Source organism: Pezoporus occidentalis, unplaced genomic scaffold, assembly GCF_034315485.1.
Source record: "Pezoporus occidentalis ecotype Australia unplaced genomic scaffold, CSIRO_AGI_Poc_V1 ctg3, whole genome shotgun sequence".
Lineage (NCBI taxonomy): Eukaryota > Metazoa > Chordata > Aves > Psittaciformes > Psittacidae > Pezoporus > Pezoporus occidentalis.
Genome location: NW_026914940.1, coordinates 10,785,579 through 10,805,141, shown reverse-complemented (window position 1 = coordinate 10,805,141; position 19,563 = coordinate 10,785,579). Strand labels below are relative to the sequence as shown.

Here is a 19,563-nt window from a genome sequence, read left to right as displayed (position 1 = left end):
GCAGCACCAGGTACTATTCCTGTATTTATGTTTGGACAAGAAACAATGTCATAAAAACTTTTTTCTTTTCCTTTCCTTTGACATAAGCCAAGGTTTGACAAAAGTAGGAGTCCCTGTAACACTTATTTTCTTCAGATCAGAAATGTCTACAAAGCTCCTTAAGAAGAATTGTGCAATCCAAATAGCTTTAAAACTAACCATACCCACTAAAACAAATTATTGCTGCCATTTATGTAGTCTACAAAAGCAGGGAAAAATTTTGTCAAACCATTTGTTATAAGAAAGTAAACGTGCAAGCATGAGTTACACGTTTTGCTGCAAAATGCTTATTTGCTGCAGTGAAACAGGTTCCAGGCTCCAGAAGACTTTAAACACTGTGAAAACATTTCTGGTTGATGACTGAACAAGGCTCTGATGGAGCACTGCAGGTGAAAGTTTATTTGCCTAGTGTGGAGGCTTGGTTTTCATGGTCAACATGTTCTTAAGAGCTGGTCTTAGCAGTCCTGGGGTAACGGTTGGACTTAATGGTCTCAAATGTCTTTTCCAACCTAACTGATTCTATGATTCTATGACATAGGGTACTTGGTAACTTCTAAGGCAAACTGTTTCACACCTGAGATTGAGGCTATTATGAAGACAACACATGTCTTATCAGAAAAATCATACACTGGTGTTCTCAAACATAGGTTTGGGGATCTTTTAATTTTGCAATTCATACAATGACTCAATGCACACCTAAATTTTTAAGTATGATTTTTTATGTCACTTGCAACATCTGTATTTCAGCTCAAGCTTCTAAAGCTTTGTGTGGCCACTATAAATGTCTGTATAGAAGGAGTGAAAAATATGGGGAAATGTCAGTTCCTTTTACCGTGGCCTCTAAAGATGATTGTACTTGTTTAAACGAAAATATACTAAAGAGTGCTTCTCTTCTCTTTTAATGCACTGGATTGCACCAAACACAATGTTTTTAGGCATTTGTATTGAAAAGCACCTCACAGGTTGCTCTAGGTTTTATTAGCAAGATGCTCACTGTTTTGGAGACTTCTCTGATGTTGTTGTTCCGACCAATTTTGCTTTGTTTCACTGCAGCATTTCTGTGAAAAGAACTGAAAAGGAACAGGCACATAAAAACCAAGGAATTTTCCATCCCTCCAAAACTGGCAGTGACCCTGCTGTAATCCAGCACACTCCAAGAGCTGAAAGGAGCCACATCCTCACTCTGTCACTAGACTTTTGTAAACAGAAGACATTTGAGGCTGATACTATTTTAAGAGTTTTGCAAAAATACAACATTTCTCACTTTTTAAAAGTATGATTTGATAGAGGTTTACGTTAGTGTCTGACCAGAGCTTGAGTATATATAGGCCTACTTTCTTTTCTTTTTCAGCTATGAACTGAGGGTAATAATCTGGAATACAGAGGATGTAATTCTAGAAGATGAAAATATCTTCACGGGGCAAAAATCAAGTGATATCTATGTAAAAGGGTAAGTTTTTCAGAACTGAAGAGAACATGTAATGTTTCATTCAAAAATCAGGCCAAAAAAAAATGTTATGAGAACATAGGATAAGCTGTTTCTGTAACCTTGGTACTTTGCTCTAAATGGCTGCTCAAATTACTCATTTATATTTGATACTGCTGTTTTGGCATCCTAAAATCCAGTAACTGAAATGACACTGGTCGTTACTTACTGTTCAAGCAGAGATGGCACAAGATGAGAACCAGCCCAAGAGCTGAGCAGAGATCAAACACTTAAAGGACCTGCACTGTAAGAGCTCACACAGATACGGAGGGGTTTGACATAATCAGGGAAAGGGGAATGATGACCACATTAAAAACTAAAAGCAGGTATTTGCAGGCTACCTCTGCTGGAAATGTTTCCTGGCCTCCTGTGGGGAATGTGTGGGTGAATGACCATGGCCATGCTGGGAAGAACATCACATGGGGACTTTCTGCTCTTCAACTCCTTACTGCTGCAGACTAAATGTCTATCGCAGCTTCACAGATGTTACTGGGATAGCCAGTGAAAGATACCACATCACATGAAAGAAAAATGAAAAGAGAGAAAGAAAGGGGAGTTTGACACTCAAACCAGCTCTTTCCTGAGACTGCAGCAGGTTATTTCTTCAAATTGCTTTCCTGTTTTAGAGTACTGCTCTGCACTTTCTGCTTCTGAGCAGTATTTGAATAAAGGTAGCAGACAGACTGGGGGGAAATTATGGCACAAGTAGGAAGTATTGCGAATCTCAGGTCCGAGACTGGTGTTAGATTTCTTGCTGTGTTTCCACTACTAGAGAGTGGGATTATATGTTAATACGAATTGCATCATTGGGGAGTCCTGGAAAAATCTGAGTTTGTAGGATGCTAGGAATATGGCAAAATGATTTTCTCTAAAAACCTGTTGCTGTATTGCCACTGACCACTGAGGGAAGCACTGGGACTGATGGGGCAGAGAAAAGAGGGTATTTTCCATTTTGCAGGTTCTGGAAATCATAATAGCAAATCCAAAGTAAGCATAAAGGCAGGGCAGACTAGTAGCAGCTCTTACTCCTCTGTAGGGTATATCTACATGCATTTTAACAGGAAAACTTGAGTTATCTCTGACCAAGTTGCGTGGGGCACCAGGAATGGTACAACTCCTTTGGAGCAGGTGAAATTAGCCCAAGTGAAGCACACACTAATACAACCACGTAGTCCTCAGCATGCTGCATCTGCAGTTATTGCACACGCTGACTGAGCAAACTTCCCCTTGCAGTTCCCTGAGAGGAGCTACCAGGACATCACTGGAGTTCACAGAGGTATATCCAACTTAGCAATGAACTAAGGTGTCCAGAGCAGTAGCAGAGTAGCTCTGAGTTTGAAAAATTGAGGAAATAAATAAGGAGCCAGCCTTTGTGCTGAGGCTGTGTGACAACATGAGGACATCACTATCAGTGTCAGAGCAGTCTGACAGGGAAAGGCAGGAGTGGAAAACTAACTGCTTCTGTTTGTTAATGCTGAGGACACAAATCTCATCATGTTCAGACAGTGTACATGGCACTGAACCTGTCATGAAGCATGGACTTTCACCGGTGCAGTGCTGTGCTTGGTATATTGTTACTGGTTTTCCCAATTCCCTTTTGAAATTATGGGGCTTGCAGGGGAAAAGCCACTCTTTGGATGCAGCACAAAATGTTGATCTTTACTCAAGCTGTGATAAATCATCTTCAGAACTAAAACATACCTAGCTGGATCATAACCTCAGTGGAGCTCTTCAGAAGAGAGGATTATGTTGAGGAAAGCACTGTCCTTTTGTACCATAGCATTGCACATCAGATGTTGTTCATACTGTAGCAGAAATCAAGAGAAAATCACAGGGAAAACCAGAGACTTTTCCAACCATACTTATGCCATGTTTATACTCCCAAACAGGAACTGCAAACAATTTAGAGTCTAATACTGAGCACTGACATCAGTTTTGGAACACTGTCACAGGATTTATTAAAGTGGCACAACATGAATACAGGGTGATTACTAGTGAGTAAGTGACTGATGCTGTCTTGCCTGTCCCAAGGAAGACAAACATCTTGGCCAATAGCAAGTGGCCAACTGGTTGTTGCTGTGTGTAACAGTCCTGGATGGTGTGTTGCCTCCTACTGATTAGGTAGGAATTAGTAAATGATCATGCCTGTAATCAATGATAACCACAGTTCAAGCTCCCCTGGTGACAGCAGTGCTTGCCATAGGTGGATAAAGGGCCTGGAAGAGGACAAACAGGAGACAGACGTACATTACAACTCCTTGACAGGAGAGGGTAACTTCAACTGGCGCTTTGTGTTCCCGTTCCACTACCTCCCAGCAGAGAAACAAATGGTGGTTAGTAAAAGAGAAAACATATTTTCCTTGGAAAAGACAGAGCGCAAAATACCTGCTGAGCTGGTGCTTCAGGTGTGGGACTTTGAAAGACTCTCTTCAGATGATTTCTTGGGTAAGTATGTAATGGAACTGCCTGAACTTCACCTGAGGTCTCACCAGACCTGTGTATTGTAGAGGTACATACAAAGCAGTGTATGACCCAACTTTTACTTGCCTTTCTCTGAAGCACCACACTGCAAACTTACACATTTCTTGGAGGGGGAATAATTAGGAACTTAGATGACATCATGCTAGGGCAATACAAATGAATGACTGGCAGTAAGAGAGATCCCCAGCTCTGGAGCTTGGGCCCAAGCTGCTGCTCCATGTATCCCATCTGGGAGCTGCTGTTTGAACGCCTCCATGTCTGCCTGGTCTCTGAGAGTTGTCCCATTATTTCTCCAGGCACTCTTGAGCTGAACCTGAATGGATTCCCTCGAGCAGCAAAGACAGCCAAGAGCTGTGACCTGGGCATGGTTGTGGCAGCAAGTGAGGAAAACAAGATCTCCATATTTCAGCAGAAGCGTGTCAGAGGCTGGTGGCCTTTCATCAAGGCTGGGGAGCTCACGGTATGCAGCTCGCTACAGATGAGTAGCTTTTCTCTGGGTCTGATATGCTCTGCTGAGATCCTGAGACAGACACATGCTGATTTTGGATATGGCATCTGCAGAACAACCACCATTGATAATCCATGGGACTCCTCCAAAGTCCAAACCATCTTTACTGGTTCTCCTTAGAACCCATTCAGATAATCCCAGAGCACTCTGCACTTTTTCTTTGCTGTCTTTCACTGTTCATAACCCAGCACACTGGATGGGTAGAGTGAAAATTAGGTGGTTCCAGCCAACTTTCTGTCAGCTGAGGAAGTCCTGGGAGGAATTTCACCTGCTTCTTTATTTCTTTACTGTTTATTTCTCACTTCAGCCAGGGCAGAGGAACTGATATTGGAGTCTACCGTTATTCTCCTTGCTAGTGACATGTCTGAAATAGAAAGAGCACAGTCTTCTCTTTTTGTTGAAGAGTGCTCAATAATCCAATATATTTTGGTTTAGTGACAGGATACAATTGATATACAGGAAAGCAAATTAAAATGACAGCTTCCCTCAAACTCTACAGGACTTGTTACATTAGAACTATCTTCCTAAGAAGAATATAAATGTTGCCACACAAATTTTCACCTGCCTAAAGCCTGTAGTGTAACAAGGCTTGCATCAGGGTGTAAATCTCACTCAGCATGTACATAGCCATTTATCTCAGGGTTTGCTGCTGCAACTTCTCTTTGTAATGTTGTGGTGCTCTCTGTGTATAACATGGAGCTATGCTGAAATTTTCAGTGTATAACAGAACGTCTCCATTTTCCCTGTCTTTAATAGTCCTTTGTACTGTTACAGCAATTTAGGGACAAGCAGGGCAAATGAACGACAGCTCTGATCCTCTGTTTCCTAGGTGGAAGGCATGTATCTAGGCATGAAGTACTTACTGACAGGTAATTCTGAATATGGTCTTGGGGGCATGTCTACATGAAACAGAGCGTGGAACAGAGCTGTGTGAGCTAGTGAAGACAAACCCAAGTTGACGTGCTCACATGGCCACAGAGAACTTCAGGAGCTTGTATTCAAGCCTGGGCATTGCTGCAGCCCAGTTCTGGGATTAATGTAGTTGGAGCCCTTAGGTGCATTTAGGTCCCTCTGGGGACACAGACCAAGAGCTGCAAGCTCCCTTCCCGTAGTATAGCCCTCTACAAATTCACCTGCTTTGACCTTTTTCAGGGGATCTCCCTCTCTCTCTCTCGACTTCCATTGATTCTCCAAGGGTTTTCATAAATCTCACCCTTCCTTCATATTTCTGTCCATTCCAGCAGGAAAAATGTTTTAACAAGTGTCAGATTTAAGTTCATTGCCTTCTTCAGACTGAAGGTGATTGTGTACTTCCTATGGATTTAGTGAACAGGCTCCACTCTCAAATCTTACTTTAGTTCCAATTTCTCAGCTCTCATACAATTGATTCTCTTTCTCCCAGTCCACTTCCATTTCTTGATGCCCTTGTCTTCCACAGGGACGCCTCATGTTCCTTGAGCATAAATCAGGAATTTGGTGTCTGGGTTTTCCTTTGTGATTTCTCTTTAACTGCAAAGGCTTGGTCTTATTTTCTTTAATCAATTTCCTTTTATTTTCTCAGCTGGTTTCATAAGTTTTCCACAAGCCAAATCCCACTGGGGTTTGATGAAAATAATCCATCTGTGGGTGCTTACGCATGATCTCTCCGATCCAGGGCAAGGTGGAAGCTGAGTTTCACTTAGTCACAGCAGAAGAAGCTGAGAAGAATCCGGTAGGCAAAGCTCGCAAGGAGCCCGAGCCTTTGGAAAAACCCAAGTGAGTAGGAGCATATTCATTGAACAAGCTGGGATAGGGGCATTCCGCAGGAGACAGTCTCCTTATTCCTTATCCTCCTTTTATCCTAAAATGTATGTATTGAACCGACAAAATTAAACACACAGAGAAGCAGAGACATTTTTAATTAAGAAACAAAACAATTTCAAACCCAAAGTTATCTTCTAGGAGCTACTAGACAGTGGCAGACTCTTTAATGTACTAGAGCAAAGGTAGCAAAGGTTAAACATCCAGGAAGTAAAGAAAAATATGCAAATGAGAAATAAAGTGCTGTGAGTCTAATTTTGTGCTGGCTAAAGTTATCCATGCAGTGATCCATCTCTTCATCTCTGCCGATCAAGAGAGGATGCTTTTCCAGACACACTCTATTATAAGAAATGTTCTGCTCTTACCGGTACCAAATTCTCTTGCCTACGTTGCAAAGAAAAATTAAATGAGCAACAGTCTGCCTTTTTTTTTCCCCCATCTTTAAAGATTATGAAAAGCCCTTAAGCAGTTGGAATGTCAGACCAATGCTTTTGTTACTCAAGTCTGTGATTCAGTAAATTTTAGAGTATGCAACTTTTAATAATTCCTTTTAACCTGGAGGGTTTATTTGCTGATTTATTTCTGAGCCATTTCCATCTCAGTATAAAACACAGCCTGCAATTAAAATACATTCAGTTGGCCTTTTAGCTTTACAGACCTTATCTCACATTGGCATTCACTTCCACATGCTGAATACTGAATTCTGAAGAGACTAAGGCATTGCTTAAACTCCTTAAACAGCTCTCTGGAGTGAGACATGGACATTGCTTTTTGTGACCCCCAGTTAATTTTATTCTCTTTACTACTGCTCCATCTGCACAATTACAGTGATATTGGATAAGAAAGACAACCTGCACCCGATTTTGCAGGTGTTAATATTGCTTCACACCACTGTACATGTTACATCATCCATCATACAAAGCTGACAGATGTTGCCTCAGCTCACTGCAGGCTGTTGAAGTCAGAAACATAGAAACCTCCAGAGCTGGGTGCCATGCCACAGGAGAGAGTATGCCAACATTTTTCCTAAGGAGAGCATTGTTTCCCTCCCTGAATGCAGCCAGTTTTGCCGTACAGTGTGAACAAACTCCTGGTTATGGAGGAGAATATGACACAGGGCCACATTTAGGAAAAAAAAAGGATTGTGAAATGCAGATCTTCTCCACCAGAAGGGGGCTCTTCCTTTTTCCCAGTCAAACTCCTTAGATTTCCTCTCTTCTGTTTTCAGGAGGCCTGTTTTAAATTTCCTTCTGAAAATATGCCATTTTGGGCTATATGCCAGGCTTGAGCTGCTCTGACTGTTATGACACCAAGACGATCATTGAGCAATAAGATTTTTTTGTAGTAGCTTTTTACTGCTTTGTTGTGGTTTAGACACAGCTGGTAACTCAGCACCATGGAGCCATTCACTTACACCCCCATCTCCCTCTCCAGGCAGGATGCAGAAGAGAAGTGAAAGACTGTAAACCCCACAGTTTGAGATAAGAACAGTTTAATAACTCAACTACTACTACTACTAATAATAATAATACTAATGATAAGGCAAATAGCAAGGGGAGAGAATATAGAACTAAAAGGGGAAAGAAAAAAAACACTCAATGAACACAAGTGATGCACAGTACAATTGCTCACCGCTCACCACCCACCAAATGATACCCAGCCTGACGTGAGCAGCAGTTGGTCCCTTCCAGGTGACTCCCTCAGTTCTACATCCTGAGCATGATGTGCTGTGGTATGGAATACCCCTTTGGCTAGTTTGGGTCAGGTGTTCTGCCTCTGTTTCCTCCCAGCTTCCTGTGCCACTCCTCACTGGCAGAGCATGAGACTGAAAAATTCTTGGTCAGGGAAAGCGCTGCTCAGCAACAACTAAAATATAGCTGTGTTCTCAGCTTTGTTCTCAGACTAAATCCAAAACACAGACCTGTCCCTGCTATGAGGAAGAAAATTAACTCTATCCCAGCTGAAACCGGGGGATTCTTTTGCATAGCTAAATTCTTTGCAATGATTAGAAATCTTTGTACTGAAATTCAAGATGTCTGCATTTCTCATTAGGGATTTATCATGATATTGTCTGTAATTTTGAACCCCATATCTTGCCTTAAATTGCAGTAGTTATGAAGTGTGAACTGGAATTTCATTCCTAATGGTGTGTGGAGATTGTGCTCAGTGACGGAAGAAGAGAGACCTGATAAAATGTGAAACTTTTGAAAGTTCTCTCTAAACTATATAGTGGGTTGTCAGGAGTTACAGGTCCTTCCTAGACTCAAATATGTATTTTGCAGTGGGGTAGCTTTGGAAATAGCTGGATCTGCTTTTATGTTTTTCTTCCTCTTTTTCTTTCTTCCCCTTTAGCCGACCGGACACATCCTTCTCTTGGTTTGTAAACCCTTTCAAGTGTCTGTATCACCTGATCTGGAGAAATTACAAGAAGTACATCATCATCGGCATAATTTTGCTCATTCTCATCGTCTTCCTGGTGCTCTTCATCTACACGCTGCCAAGTGCAATCAGTCACAGGATAGTTGCAGGATGAGAACAGGCTACCGCTCTCATTGTAACCAATCATATGCAGACACTTCAGTTAAAAGTCAGGCATACAGAATTAATCAACCTGAAACACACCTCATTCCTTGTAAAAAGAAATCATAACTATTTGTATTAGAAACTGGAGGCCTAGAATATTTTAACATCGTCTTTGGTTTCTTATTCAGATCCAGCTTATTATTAATTCACTGGTGCAGCTTTATTGACAATTAAAGTTTGATTCTGCACCTAAAACTGAGTTAAATGTAAATTCCTCAGTGCTATACAGAAACTGATTCGTCAGTCATGTATTTATTATTACAGGCAAATTGTTAAATACTAAGAGCAAAATGTGCACCAATTTAAATGAATAGTTCAGTCTTTGCATAGTTTTTAATTAATTATTTAAACTGTTATTCAATGAACTTATAACAATATGATTATTTTGAGCTAAAAGGTATATTAAAAAAGACCTAAGGTAAAATTGTCTCATCTGGTTTCATGTGCAGAATTCATCTTGAACCTCTCAGTAGGAGCTCTATGCTCTATGAAGACATCTTACATACATTGATCCAGGACCAAGCCTTGGCTCTGGACAACAGCAGCAAGCAGTAGCAGCAGCCCTGTTAGGACAAGATGGCTGAAATGACATCCCACTCATAACACCCCAGCCCATCACAAAACCCTCAGGAAAACTCAAGCATAGGCTTCCCTCCACAGCCACCACAACTGCAGAGCTTAAACTACCACAAGCTAAACAGGGACTGGGGAAAAAATTATAATTTCTAATTCCCTTTCCATGTCCATAGAATGAGACAGGCAAAAGCAGCACTTGATTTCCCTGCAAGGCAAAGTTCCTACCAAGCTGAACCACCCAGCAGAGGCAGGACAACAGCAGCATCCCAGATAGCCCTGGCTCCGGCAAGGTACAGCCCTGAGGCTGTGGTGGAGGATGAGCTTTCAAGCCCAGGCTTGTGCTGTGCCAGCCAGGACACACTCAGCATCATCTGCAAAGTCATTTCTGCAAAACTCACCAGGCCCATGCCATTTTTTGTGTGTTGTGCAGTTAGTCTGCATTTCATATGGCAAGGTAGCACCCCAGCAGTGTGCAGGACTGGGCTGGTACATGCGTTGTCCAGATGTGCTACACTCACATCTGCAACGTAGCATCCTTTCCAAAGATCATCTCTGGAGGTCTCTTTTCCTTTCTTTGCCATGTACCCCTTGGCCCTGACATGGACCCATTGGCAGCAGGAACATCCCTCTCCTGTCTCGGTGTGACCTTGGCAAAGGGCTGATTTGCTTCTGCTGTGAATGAAGCAGCACATCTGCCTCCCTCCCAAAATACATGTGCATCAGTCAGCAGCGTGATTGTACAGCTGTGGCTGCATTGTAGCAGCACCAAAATGCTAGAAATGTCACAAAACAGACAGATCAGCAGGTCAGTCCAGGGGAACTGTGATTAACTGAAAGCAAATTAATCTGTCAATCAGCTTGTATCCCTGAAATGCTTCAAGGAGAATAAAGCTTTCGGGATAAACCAGGCTTAGCTTAAGAGGCAGACCAGTCCTTTCTTACACAAGGGACATAACCACATGTCAGCCCAGGTGCTGGCATTTGAATTCTCTTGTAGAAAAGCACCACAAATAGAGAGCTCTGACACCATTTCCTGGCTCTGCCATGGACGGTGCCTTTTGAGAGGGCCCGGAGAGGTTTTCATGCAAACCATGAGAAGCATCAACAAGAGGTTAAATCTGTAAAAATTCCCATGTAGGGACACCTAACTAACAACCATTGTGATAAAGATGAAAGCACAGCTTTCAAAATGTGTCCTCCAATTTTCAGGCTATAAGGAAAAGATACCTTTATTTTTATTTTTTTTTTATGAAAGCCCTGTCTTTACTTTTCTAGCTTCTTGTAAACATTTTTAAAGGTGAAGATAGCAATGTGACTGGTAAAAATTGTGTGTAGCTTACTCAATTAGTTTTGGTGAAGTTACCGTACTGAGAGTGGTCATTCGTAGCTAGACTGCATTAATATTCTACTGAATATTGAATTTGTGGATTGGCAGAACAATTTATGCTACAAAGCAAAGGAAGAGGGGAAAGCTAAGCTCCAAAACACAGTGTATACATGCTTGTCCTGAAGCTATCATTCTTCTGAGGCAACAAATTCAACAGCTCTGTGCCCCTTGGAAGACTTAATTCTTTGTGTTTTAACGTCCAATAAGAAACAGCCTCTCCTGGATTTGGGGAGTTGGGTATTTTTTGTTTAGTTTCGGGGTTTGCTTTGGTTTGGTTCGGTTTTTCCCCAAATTTTGCAAGTTAGGATTCTGGACAAAGAATCTCTTTACAGACTTTACCTGTAAAGAGAATTTTTTTCCTACTCAGGAAAGGTTGAAGGCACTATGGTTGATGTTCACGTGATCATAGCTTCAGACATCAGTTACAGAAATGGCTTTTGATTGCCAGAAGCAGCTCCTCATGTTCTGTATGCCAGCTGTGAAGTCCAAAAGGTATTTATGGATTTAAGAGCCCATTTGCCTTCAGCTCCAAAGTACAGAGTGCTGTCTCTTTCCAGACTAATTTATACATTTTTTATCAGCTATTTGTGACTGGGGAAAAGCTCAACCCAAGATCTGGTTCCAGGCTCCCAGACATTTGGTGTATGACAACCACCTCTCCCTCCCACTTCCCAGTGAAGTCTCAAAAGCAGAGAACAACTTTTCATGGATTTCCAATGGAGAAAGGATAATTTACAAAAATCTTCCAGGCTGTGTCTCTTTTAATCACTTCTGCAAGCAGCTATGGAGACTCATCAGGGCTACATTAATTAGCAGGAACTATGCATCTGCTTCCTGGATGCCTCTGCCAGGGCCCCAGTACTCCATGGGAGTGACAGGGGCCATCTTCATTAAGAGCAATCTGGAAAGATCTGTAGTAGTTCCCTGTCTCCTGCCGACTGAGGAGTGGCTCTGGCTGAACTCTCTCTGATGACACTGACAGCTAACTAATGAACTAATTCCAGCACCATGCTCTTTCAGAGTTACCTGCTCATCACAGCACAGAACTTGTTGCCGTATTTCAGCTCCTCAGAAGGGCTGTGTTAGACCTGCCAGCACAGGAGGACACTGTTACCAGCAGCGCCTCCCCCTTTTACTGCACTGGTGCCTAGTACTCCTTCTGCAAGCAGCTGGCTCCTGCCAATGTGCAAGGTGGAAAGCAGCAATTCCATTGCAAGCAAAATCTGATCCAGAAGATGCAATAAAAGGGAGGCCAGCGAAGGGAAGGGAAACCATATCCAGTTTTCCATATCCAGCCCCATCCTGCATTTTCCCTAGCTGTTCATGGCAGACCTGCAGGTGGTATCTGCAGGTGTTATAAGACTACTTCTCCAAATGTCTTTTAAGAAAGGCAAGTACAGAAATCTGGCATCCATTGATAGGCAAAACTGAGAGTCATTTGAGACTGGGAAATAATGTAATATGTATAATAATATATTAAAAATGCAGACCAAGAACTCTTCAGGTATCTACATTGCTAGGTGGCAAGCTTGAACAGTATATATATACTGCCATCATCTTTCTCCAGTGGTTTCCTTTTACTCTAGTTCTTTGTTACTCTCTGCAGTTCTCAACCAGAAGCATCTCTGTACGTGCTCAGTCCCTGAACCAGGGCAGTTGGACACCCTGTAGTACCATACCTCAGACTGATTCCTTAACCCACTTCTGCTACCTGCAGCCAATGTGACGACAGCTGGTCCAGCTACCTTGCTCAGAAGCCCTGCCTCTCAAACCTCCATCCTCCATCAAAGCACCATGCACCCATGAGCAGTGGTTACAGCTGCAAGCCCCCGCTGGGCTAAGGGACAGATTTCAGGCACAAGGAAATCCAGATAGGTTTGTCGTGCCCAGAGCATGCTGAGGCTTGCAGATCTGCCCTGCAACTTACGTGCCAGATATCAGGAAAACATAAGAAAAAGAGCCAAGTGCAAAAGCAACTCCAAAGGCTGTTGGCATGAGAGATGCTGTCAGAAGAGGCAAGGATTTATTTTTTGTTTACTTATTTTTCAGTGATGTTTCTTTTCCCTGACAGATAAGCCGTAGTGAATCCACTCCAGAAGCAAGCACATAATCCTGATATACTGACAAAGCATTGGCCTGTCTATATGGATGTACAGCGAATAAACCTTGGCTGTGTTTGGTTCATGTGATGAACTTTTAATTAGCCATTGCAATAAAACCTCACTGAAACACTAAGCAAAGCACTGCTCAAACACCTGTGGCCTTTTGACACCACCTTTATGTTCTTGGCTCTTGGTGTGTGCATAGCTTCACCGAAGAGAGCAGCTCTGCCTTCCACCGATGGCTGTCCAGAGCTGGTACCCAACAGCACAGATGGATGCACACAGCTTGTGTAAAAGTGCAACACAATAGCAGCTTCAAAGGCTGTTTTAGAGCCTTGGAACACAACTGGATTGAATACCATACAGGAAAGTCAACCTATTAAGCAAAGAATAATAATAAGAGAAACCTGTTAATCAGAGGATTAGCAGGAGCCATGCTGTTCTGCTTCTTCAATATATTAAATTTGAAATGGTTTTCATTTCCAGGCTCTGTTTTGACTGATTCCTGGTGGAGTGCAGCTCATGCAGATGTCTCATTAGCAGCTGTGATCAGAAAGAGAGCTTGCTTATGGCTCTGAGAGTATGGGTGGATTTTGAGGACCAGGACTTCCTGTTCTTGGCACAAGGAGCTGGAGTATCCATTTGTGAGGGGCACTAATGGCCTGGATGTGTAAAGAATGGCAATATGGAGAACGGGTTTCAAAGCCAGGTACTGTGATTTTTCCTCCCGGGAGCATGGTATACCCTTGACAGAGTGGAATATCTGCCTTCTCCAGTGCTGTTCATGTGATCCTGGGTCAACATCTCTCACTAATAATGTTCACTGCCCACCAGGACAGACCTTTTCAGTGAGGGGCCAACACATGTGCTCAAGAAATAGCAACTTATTAGGTCATCCAGTTGTTGGAGTTTTGGACATGAAAGGTTTTTCATCCTGAAAAGTTTAGCTGGAATGCTTTGTCAGCATTTCATCCCCCCATAACATCTGTGATGTGGGAGGAAAGATGTAAAGGCTGAACCCTTTTTACTGACTCCACACGTTTTGGTCAGGGCCTTTTGGTTCGTAAAACCAAAGATTGTGCAGGCAGCTGAAAAAGTTTGGGAACAACTACATTTGTAGCACAAATCTCATTACAGCCATCAAAGATTCCTGTGGCTGTAGAGCCCTTTCCGCACCATGGGTTAAGAGCCAAACCATCTTTATTTCCAAGACTTCACTTTCCCCAAATCACCTCTAATTTGGGGCCTGAAATTTTATAGATTGGCTTTGGTGCTTCCATTCACATTCAGTGGTTTGAGAAGTTAGACGGACTTATGGACAGGGAAACACGGGATGATGAAAATTTGGGGTTGCTGTATGAAGTTGGACCACGAGCCATGGAAACCAGCTGGCAGGGACAGTGGCAGAGCTGTGCACAGGGCTGTATGAGGGGCATGGTCCAGGCTGAGTTCTTGCATCAATCCTTGGGGGCTTGCATCACGAATACGCTCCAGACTGCGAGACCTTGAGCAGCTGAACATGCCCTTGCCAAAGCCATTTTTTACTACATCAGGCAAATTACTTCCCAGCAGGTGTTAGGTTATCCAAAGTGTTCTTCCCATTGGACCCAAAAAGGGAAGCTGCACCTGTAAATCACTTGCATCTGTAGTCACTGGGGTGCTGACCGAATTCCCTGTGGGATTTGAGCATGTGTCAGCCCCCAGAAACTCCACTGCTTATGCCAGGCACAAGACCTATTTTTAGGAACACAATAAAAAAAGGTCTGGCTTCTGCCTGAAAGGTTGTTTCACTTGGTTAGTATTCAAATATGATAATTTATTCATGGCAAAACAATTATCTTGCGGCACACAAAACTAAACACTGACACCTTTCAGTCTCAAAAGGTGATGGGTTTGACTGAATTTATTCCCATCCATTTTGCTCCTCCTGTGAGGAAGGTGAGGCACTGAGAACATGCCAAGGACCTCCCAGACAGTCTGCATGGGAGAGAAATATCAGTTCATTAGCTGAGTCTGGTCTTGGAAAAGCTGTAATTTAAGAAGCCCTGTGGATCATGCCTTGCTTTGTTAATTGATCCCATCCAATAGGGCTGAAGGTCGAACAGGGTGTGCAATAGAAATCCTACCTGTAAAGTACCTTTGGGCCACTCTCTTTCAGACCTCTCTTCTGCATGCTTCATGGGCACAAGGCTTTCCCTGCAGTCCCTAATCACGAGACAACAAGATTTCCCAATCAGCTTTCATTCACTGCTAAAATTAAACATTCCCTATTGCCAAGTGCTCAGCTAAACCCCCTGTTCTTTTTCCCACCATGCCACCAGTTGCCAGTACTGCAAGAGCAGACAAGTAATCCTCTCTTTGGAAGAAAGCAACCTCACAGGTTCTTTCATTCTGAATACCAGTGAAGCAAGCTTATCTTCCAGCAGCAATGAAAAGTAGATGCACAGCTGGTTTAACTGAGCTCATCCTTGTGTGTTGTTTACTGAGCCTGTATTACTGACTTTCTTAGGTAACTGGCTGTAAATTAAAGGATAAAAACATCTCTGCAGTCCTTGGGACTGGGAAACATGCAGCCTGCCTGGAAATGAGTGAAAATGAGCTACAGAAAGTGCATTCTAGAAGAGGGTTTGGCAGCACAGATCAGACACAGTGCTGGAACCCAGCTCCTGTGCATCCCAACCTACAGCAGGAGCACCAAGAAAGAACCAGTTCCAAATTTCACAGCTGGTCCTGCTACCTCCAGGTTTCAGAGCAGCTTGAGCATGGCAGGAGCAGGCTTACCAGCTGGTAAGGCACCTTACCAAGGTGCCCTGTGGGATGTGGGCAGGCTCAAACACTGCTGAGGCTCCTCGGTGCTGGTCAGGATCAGTGTCTGACAGCAGCAGCCCACCCCTACATGACCTGATCTCACCTCAGCTCTCTGGGTCTGATGGCATTTCAGTACTTTTGGAGGTCTTTGCTCACATTTCTTACAGCCTGCAGTTCAAAACCAGTGGCAGTTTCTCTTGGAGTTAAGCAAATGAGGATCCCTGTCTCAGAAGCACAGGCAGTATTGTTTTGTCAGTGCTTTTGAGGGGGCAAAGCAAATTTGTCAGTGAAAAACATTATTTTAACCTTGAGGCAGCTTGCAAGTACTTCGTACGTGACAGCATTTTGGTTGCACTGCTTATGATTACATTAACTCTGAGCTTTCAGCAGGCTCTTGACTTATGAATATGTATGATCATGATCTCCATTTTCAATCCCAAAAAACCCATCTGAGGGTCATAAGGTCTTTTTTACACAGTAAGCCTTGCGGGTTGGTTTTAGTCATTACCACATACCTCACTGAAAGGAAGGCAAACTCACTGTGGCTCCAAATGGTGTGCGTGTGAGTTGTGAGTCACCCACTGAGTTGTGAGCAGCTGGTGTGCATCCTGCTCACATCTTGCAAAGCTCTCATGGTGAGACTCACCACCAGAGCAGAGCTCCTGAAACACTGGTATGCCAGAGCATTCATGCTCAGCTCATTACCAATCAGACAATATGGTTTGTGTGGTCAACCATCCCCAGCATAGTTTAAACATTAAACTGAAATGGCTCTGCCAGTGTTCAACCCCTGGTGTAGCAAAGCATCAAATGGGAAGCAGTTCTGCTCTCACCAAATACGGTGGGAGTTTCGTTTCTGATGTGTGCAGGGCTTAAGATTGCTAAACTTCATACAGTCAACAAATTGTGAGTAAGTGATTTTGCTGCTGAAGGCTTTGGAAAAGAGGCCCATTGCTTCTCATCAAATTCGTGCTTCTGATGATTTTGCATTTTAGAGGAAATTAAGCACACAGTAAAGAATTAACCACTGTGATGAAATACTCCATTATAAAAAAGTGCTAGTAGCTTCAGGATTTCATGTGTTCAGTCTTCTGTTGTGCAGGACTCAAGATGAGGACTGGGGAAAAAAAACCATAAACAACAAATGTCTCTGCAAAAAAAGCTTCTCTAAACTCTTGCAGTCTGACTGCAGCTCTGGAGATCCATTTTCCCAATCAAGGATCACTGGATGCAGTTCTGAAGCAGCGGGTGGCATGTAGGAACATCACACAGAGACATCGAGACAGGATCAGCATCAGATGCCACATACACATGGGTATGGTGGCACAGGCACTGAGGCAGAGCAGAAGCAGACCAGTCAGCTGCTTGCACTCACCCCACCACCCCTCACTGAATCACCTGATGTGAGGACCTCACCAGCCTGGATATGAGCTATTGCTGCAAGTAACACCTTAAGGGTCATACTGAGATGGGACACAAGCATTTTTAGCAGTCAGTGGCTTCAGAATTGAATCTTCCTAGTCAAGAGCATTATAATCCAGGAGAAAAGGAACACACAGCACACATAGGACACTTTGGAGTGAAGGTGGAGAGAGATCTGAATTCAGATTGCTTTGCACCAGGAACCTAGAACAAGCTGTTTCAAACAGACCTAGCAACCAACCAACCATGAGACGGTGCTGGGGTAGCAACCAAAGAGTACCGTAGAGCAACGCTGGGCCAATAGACCGAACTTCTGCCTTTCCTATTTTGCTTGTTTCAGTCCTTTTATTGCAAAAGGTGGAAAGGAGTCCGATTAAATAATTTCTCAGCTGCGGCAAAAGAAGGGGTAACAATTTGAAGATGAGTAGAATAGAGAGTATGAATAAAATGAATGAGGTGGAGAAGATTCTAGCAAGTCATTTGTGATTTTCAACTACATCTACCTTTTTCACTATACTTTTATTGGGATGACAATTTTCATCCAAAATCTGTGCTGTGCTTTCACTGTTCACCTCTTACAGTTGACCAAAATGTAGCAGACTCATGCCAGAAGTCACTCATCTAATCGTGAACCCCTGGAAGTTTATATATTGGCTTGCCATTGCCCAACTGGTAAAGCATTGAAGGGCAAAATTTGAGACACCTACCTGGAGTATTGCCATCTGTTCCTTTTTCCTCATTTCCTGTTTGTACAATTCACACTTATATGAAGTTACATTTTTTAAGTCCTTAAGCAGAAAGGCTGTTATGCCAATGCAGAAAATCTGTTACGCCAGTGCAGTTACCATGCTGCAGAGACTCTAAATTCACTTGGCCTAATGAGGATGTTGGTGATGCAAGTGCATCACTCCCTACTCTGCGAACTGCAGCACTGAGCTCAGTCTTTTTGACATCCTAAAGTAAATCCCCATGTAAGTATTTCTTTAAAGAATATAAAAATTATCAAGTCAAGACAAGGTATCTAAGACCATTCAGCCAGTTCCTTATCCACTGAGTGGTTCATCTGCCAAATCCATGCCCCTCTGGGTTAAAGACAAGGATATTGTGCAGGACAGTATCAAATGCATTGTACAAGTCCAGGTAGCAGGAAGCTTCACAAGCACATAACAGCAAAGTTGTTGTAGTTTGAAGAACTTTGTATCAGACCATCACTGAAGGAAATGTGGTTGTTACCTCTCAAGTGGAAAGATAATAATAGGATGGAGAGAAAGGTGCTGAGGTAAATATTGCCTGAGGAAAGAGAAGGCAAGATAGTTTAGAAAATGTGGAGACGTTATCAGGGAGAAGGAAATCATGTACTGTAAAAGCAATAATGCTACAGAGCCACTCATTTTTGGTATACAATAAGGCATGAATTTTAATTAGCAGGTTCATGTTTGCCAGAAGTTTTGTAAGTTTCTAAGGAAACTTACAAAAGTTTCATTTTTTGAGAGAACAACTAGGAAGAGTTTGGATTTTAGGAAGATGTTTTGAAGTCTTTATATAACAGTATACCTTAACAGGAATATCCACAGTATACTTTGCTACTGCTTGAATGTCACATCTATTCAAATAACGTCTTCCCATAACCCACCATATTGTCTTCAGACAAGACTCATATCCACTCTGAAGAAGACATAGCTGGGATGGTGGGTTGTGCTGAGTGTCCCTGTTTGGCTACTGGGAATGGAAGTGGCTGCTTTAACCTTGGTGGAATCAGACTGAATAACAAATCAAGCCTATATGGTTACCTTTGTGCCTGTGAGATTGTTTAAGGGTTGAGAGATTGTAAAGCTGGGAAAGGGTATTCCCACTGAGTTGCCCGCCTGATGTGGGCAAAAGGGATGGAGACAGGATTTCAGGGAACATAGATCACTGTGTGGAAATCCACTTTTTGTGAGCTATTTGTTGAAGAAAATGAGAAATTTGCCGGTGGGACAGAGTTTTCTAGAGAAGGAGCCTTCCATAATTGCTGCAGAGGGATGGGTTGCTCCCAGGCAAAAGAAGAATGACCAAGTGTGGAGGAACCTCAATGTCCTGCCTGCTCACATCTCTCGCTGTGTTCACAGTAGGCTCTATGTACCCTCATTAAGCAGCTGTTTGTGGTCCCTTTGAAGCAGAATTTAAACTGTGATTAACATCTCCCTTCTTAGGACCTCTTATGGTCACACTGAGGCTTTTCCTCACCTTGTGTTTTCTCAGCAGGTACTTGGCCCTTGATTTGAGATGTCTATTTTAGCATATTTATTCTTATGGGGATGCAGAAGCAAATAGTCCCTGTGCTGTTCATGGAACTGGGAGACCTTGTAAAACGAAGAAATGATTCTTGTAT

The 19,563-nt window shown here is 42.9% G+C and overlaps 1 protein-coding gene across 1 annotated transcript in view; it reads left to right on the top strand.

The window, feature by feature from the left end:
* Positions 1 to 9,543, top strand: part of FER1L6 (fer-1 like family member 6) — a 55,644-nt gene extending 46,101 nt beyond the window's left edge. The window contains exons 37-41 of the mRNA XM_062627376.1: positions 1,391 to 1,489; positions 3,729 to 3,970; positions 4,303 to 4,466; positions 6,169 to 6,269; positions 8,667 to 9,543. Of these exons, the coding sequence (XP_062483360.1) occupies positions 1,391 to 1,489; positions 3,729 to 3,970; positions 4,303 to 4,466; positions 6,169 to 6,269; positions 8,667 to 8,847 (787 nt within the window). The 3' untranslated portion in view covers positions 8,848 to 9,543. The remainder of the gene's footprint in view (positions 1 to 1,390; positions 1,490 to 3,728; positions 3,971 to 4,302; positions 4,467 to 6,168; positions 6,270 to 8,666) is intronic.
* Positions 9,544 to 19,563: the final 10,020 nt, after the last annotated feature.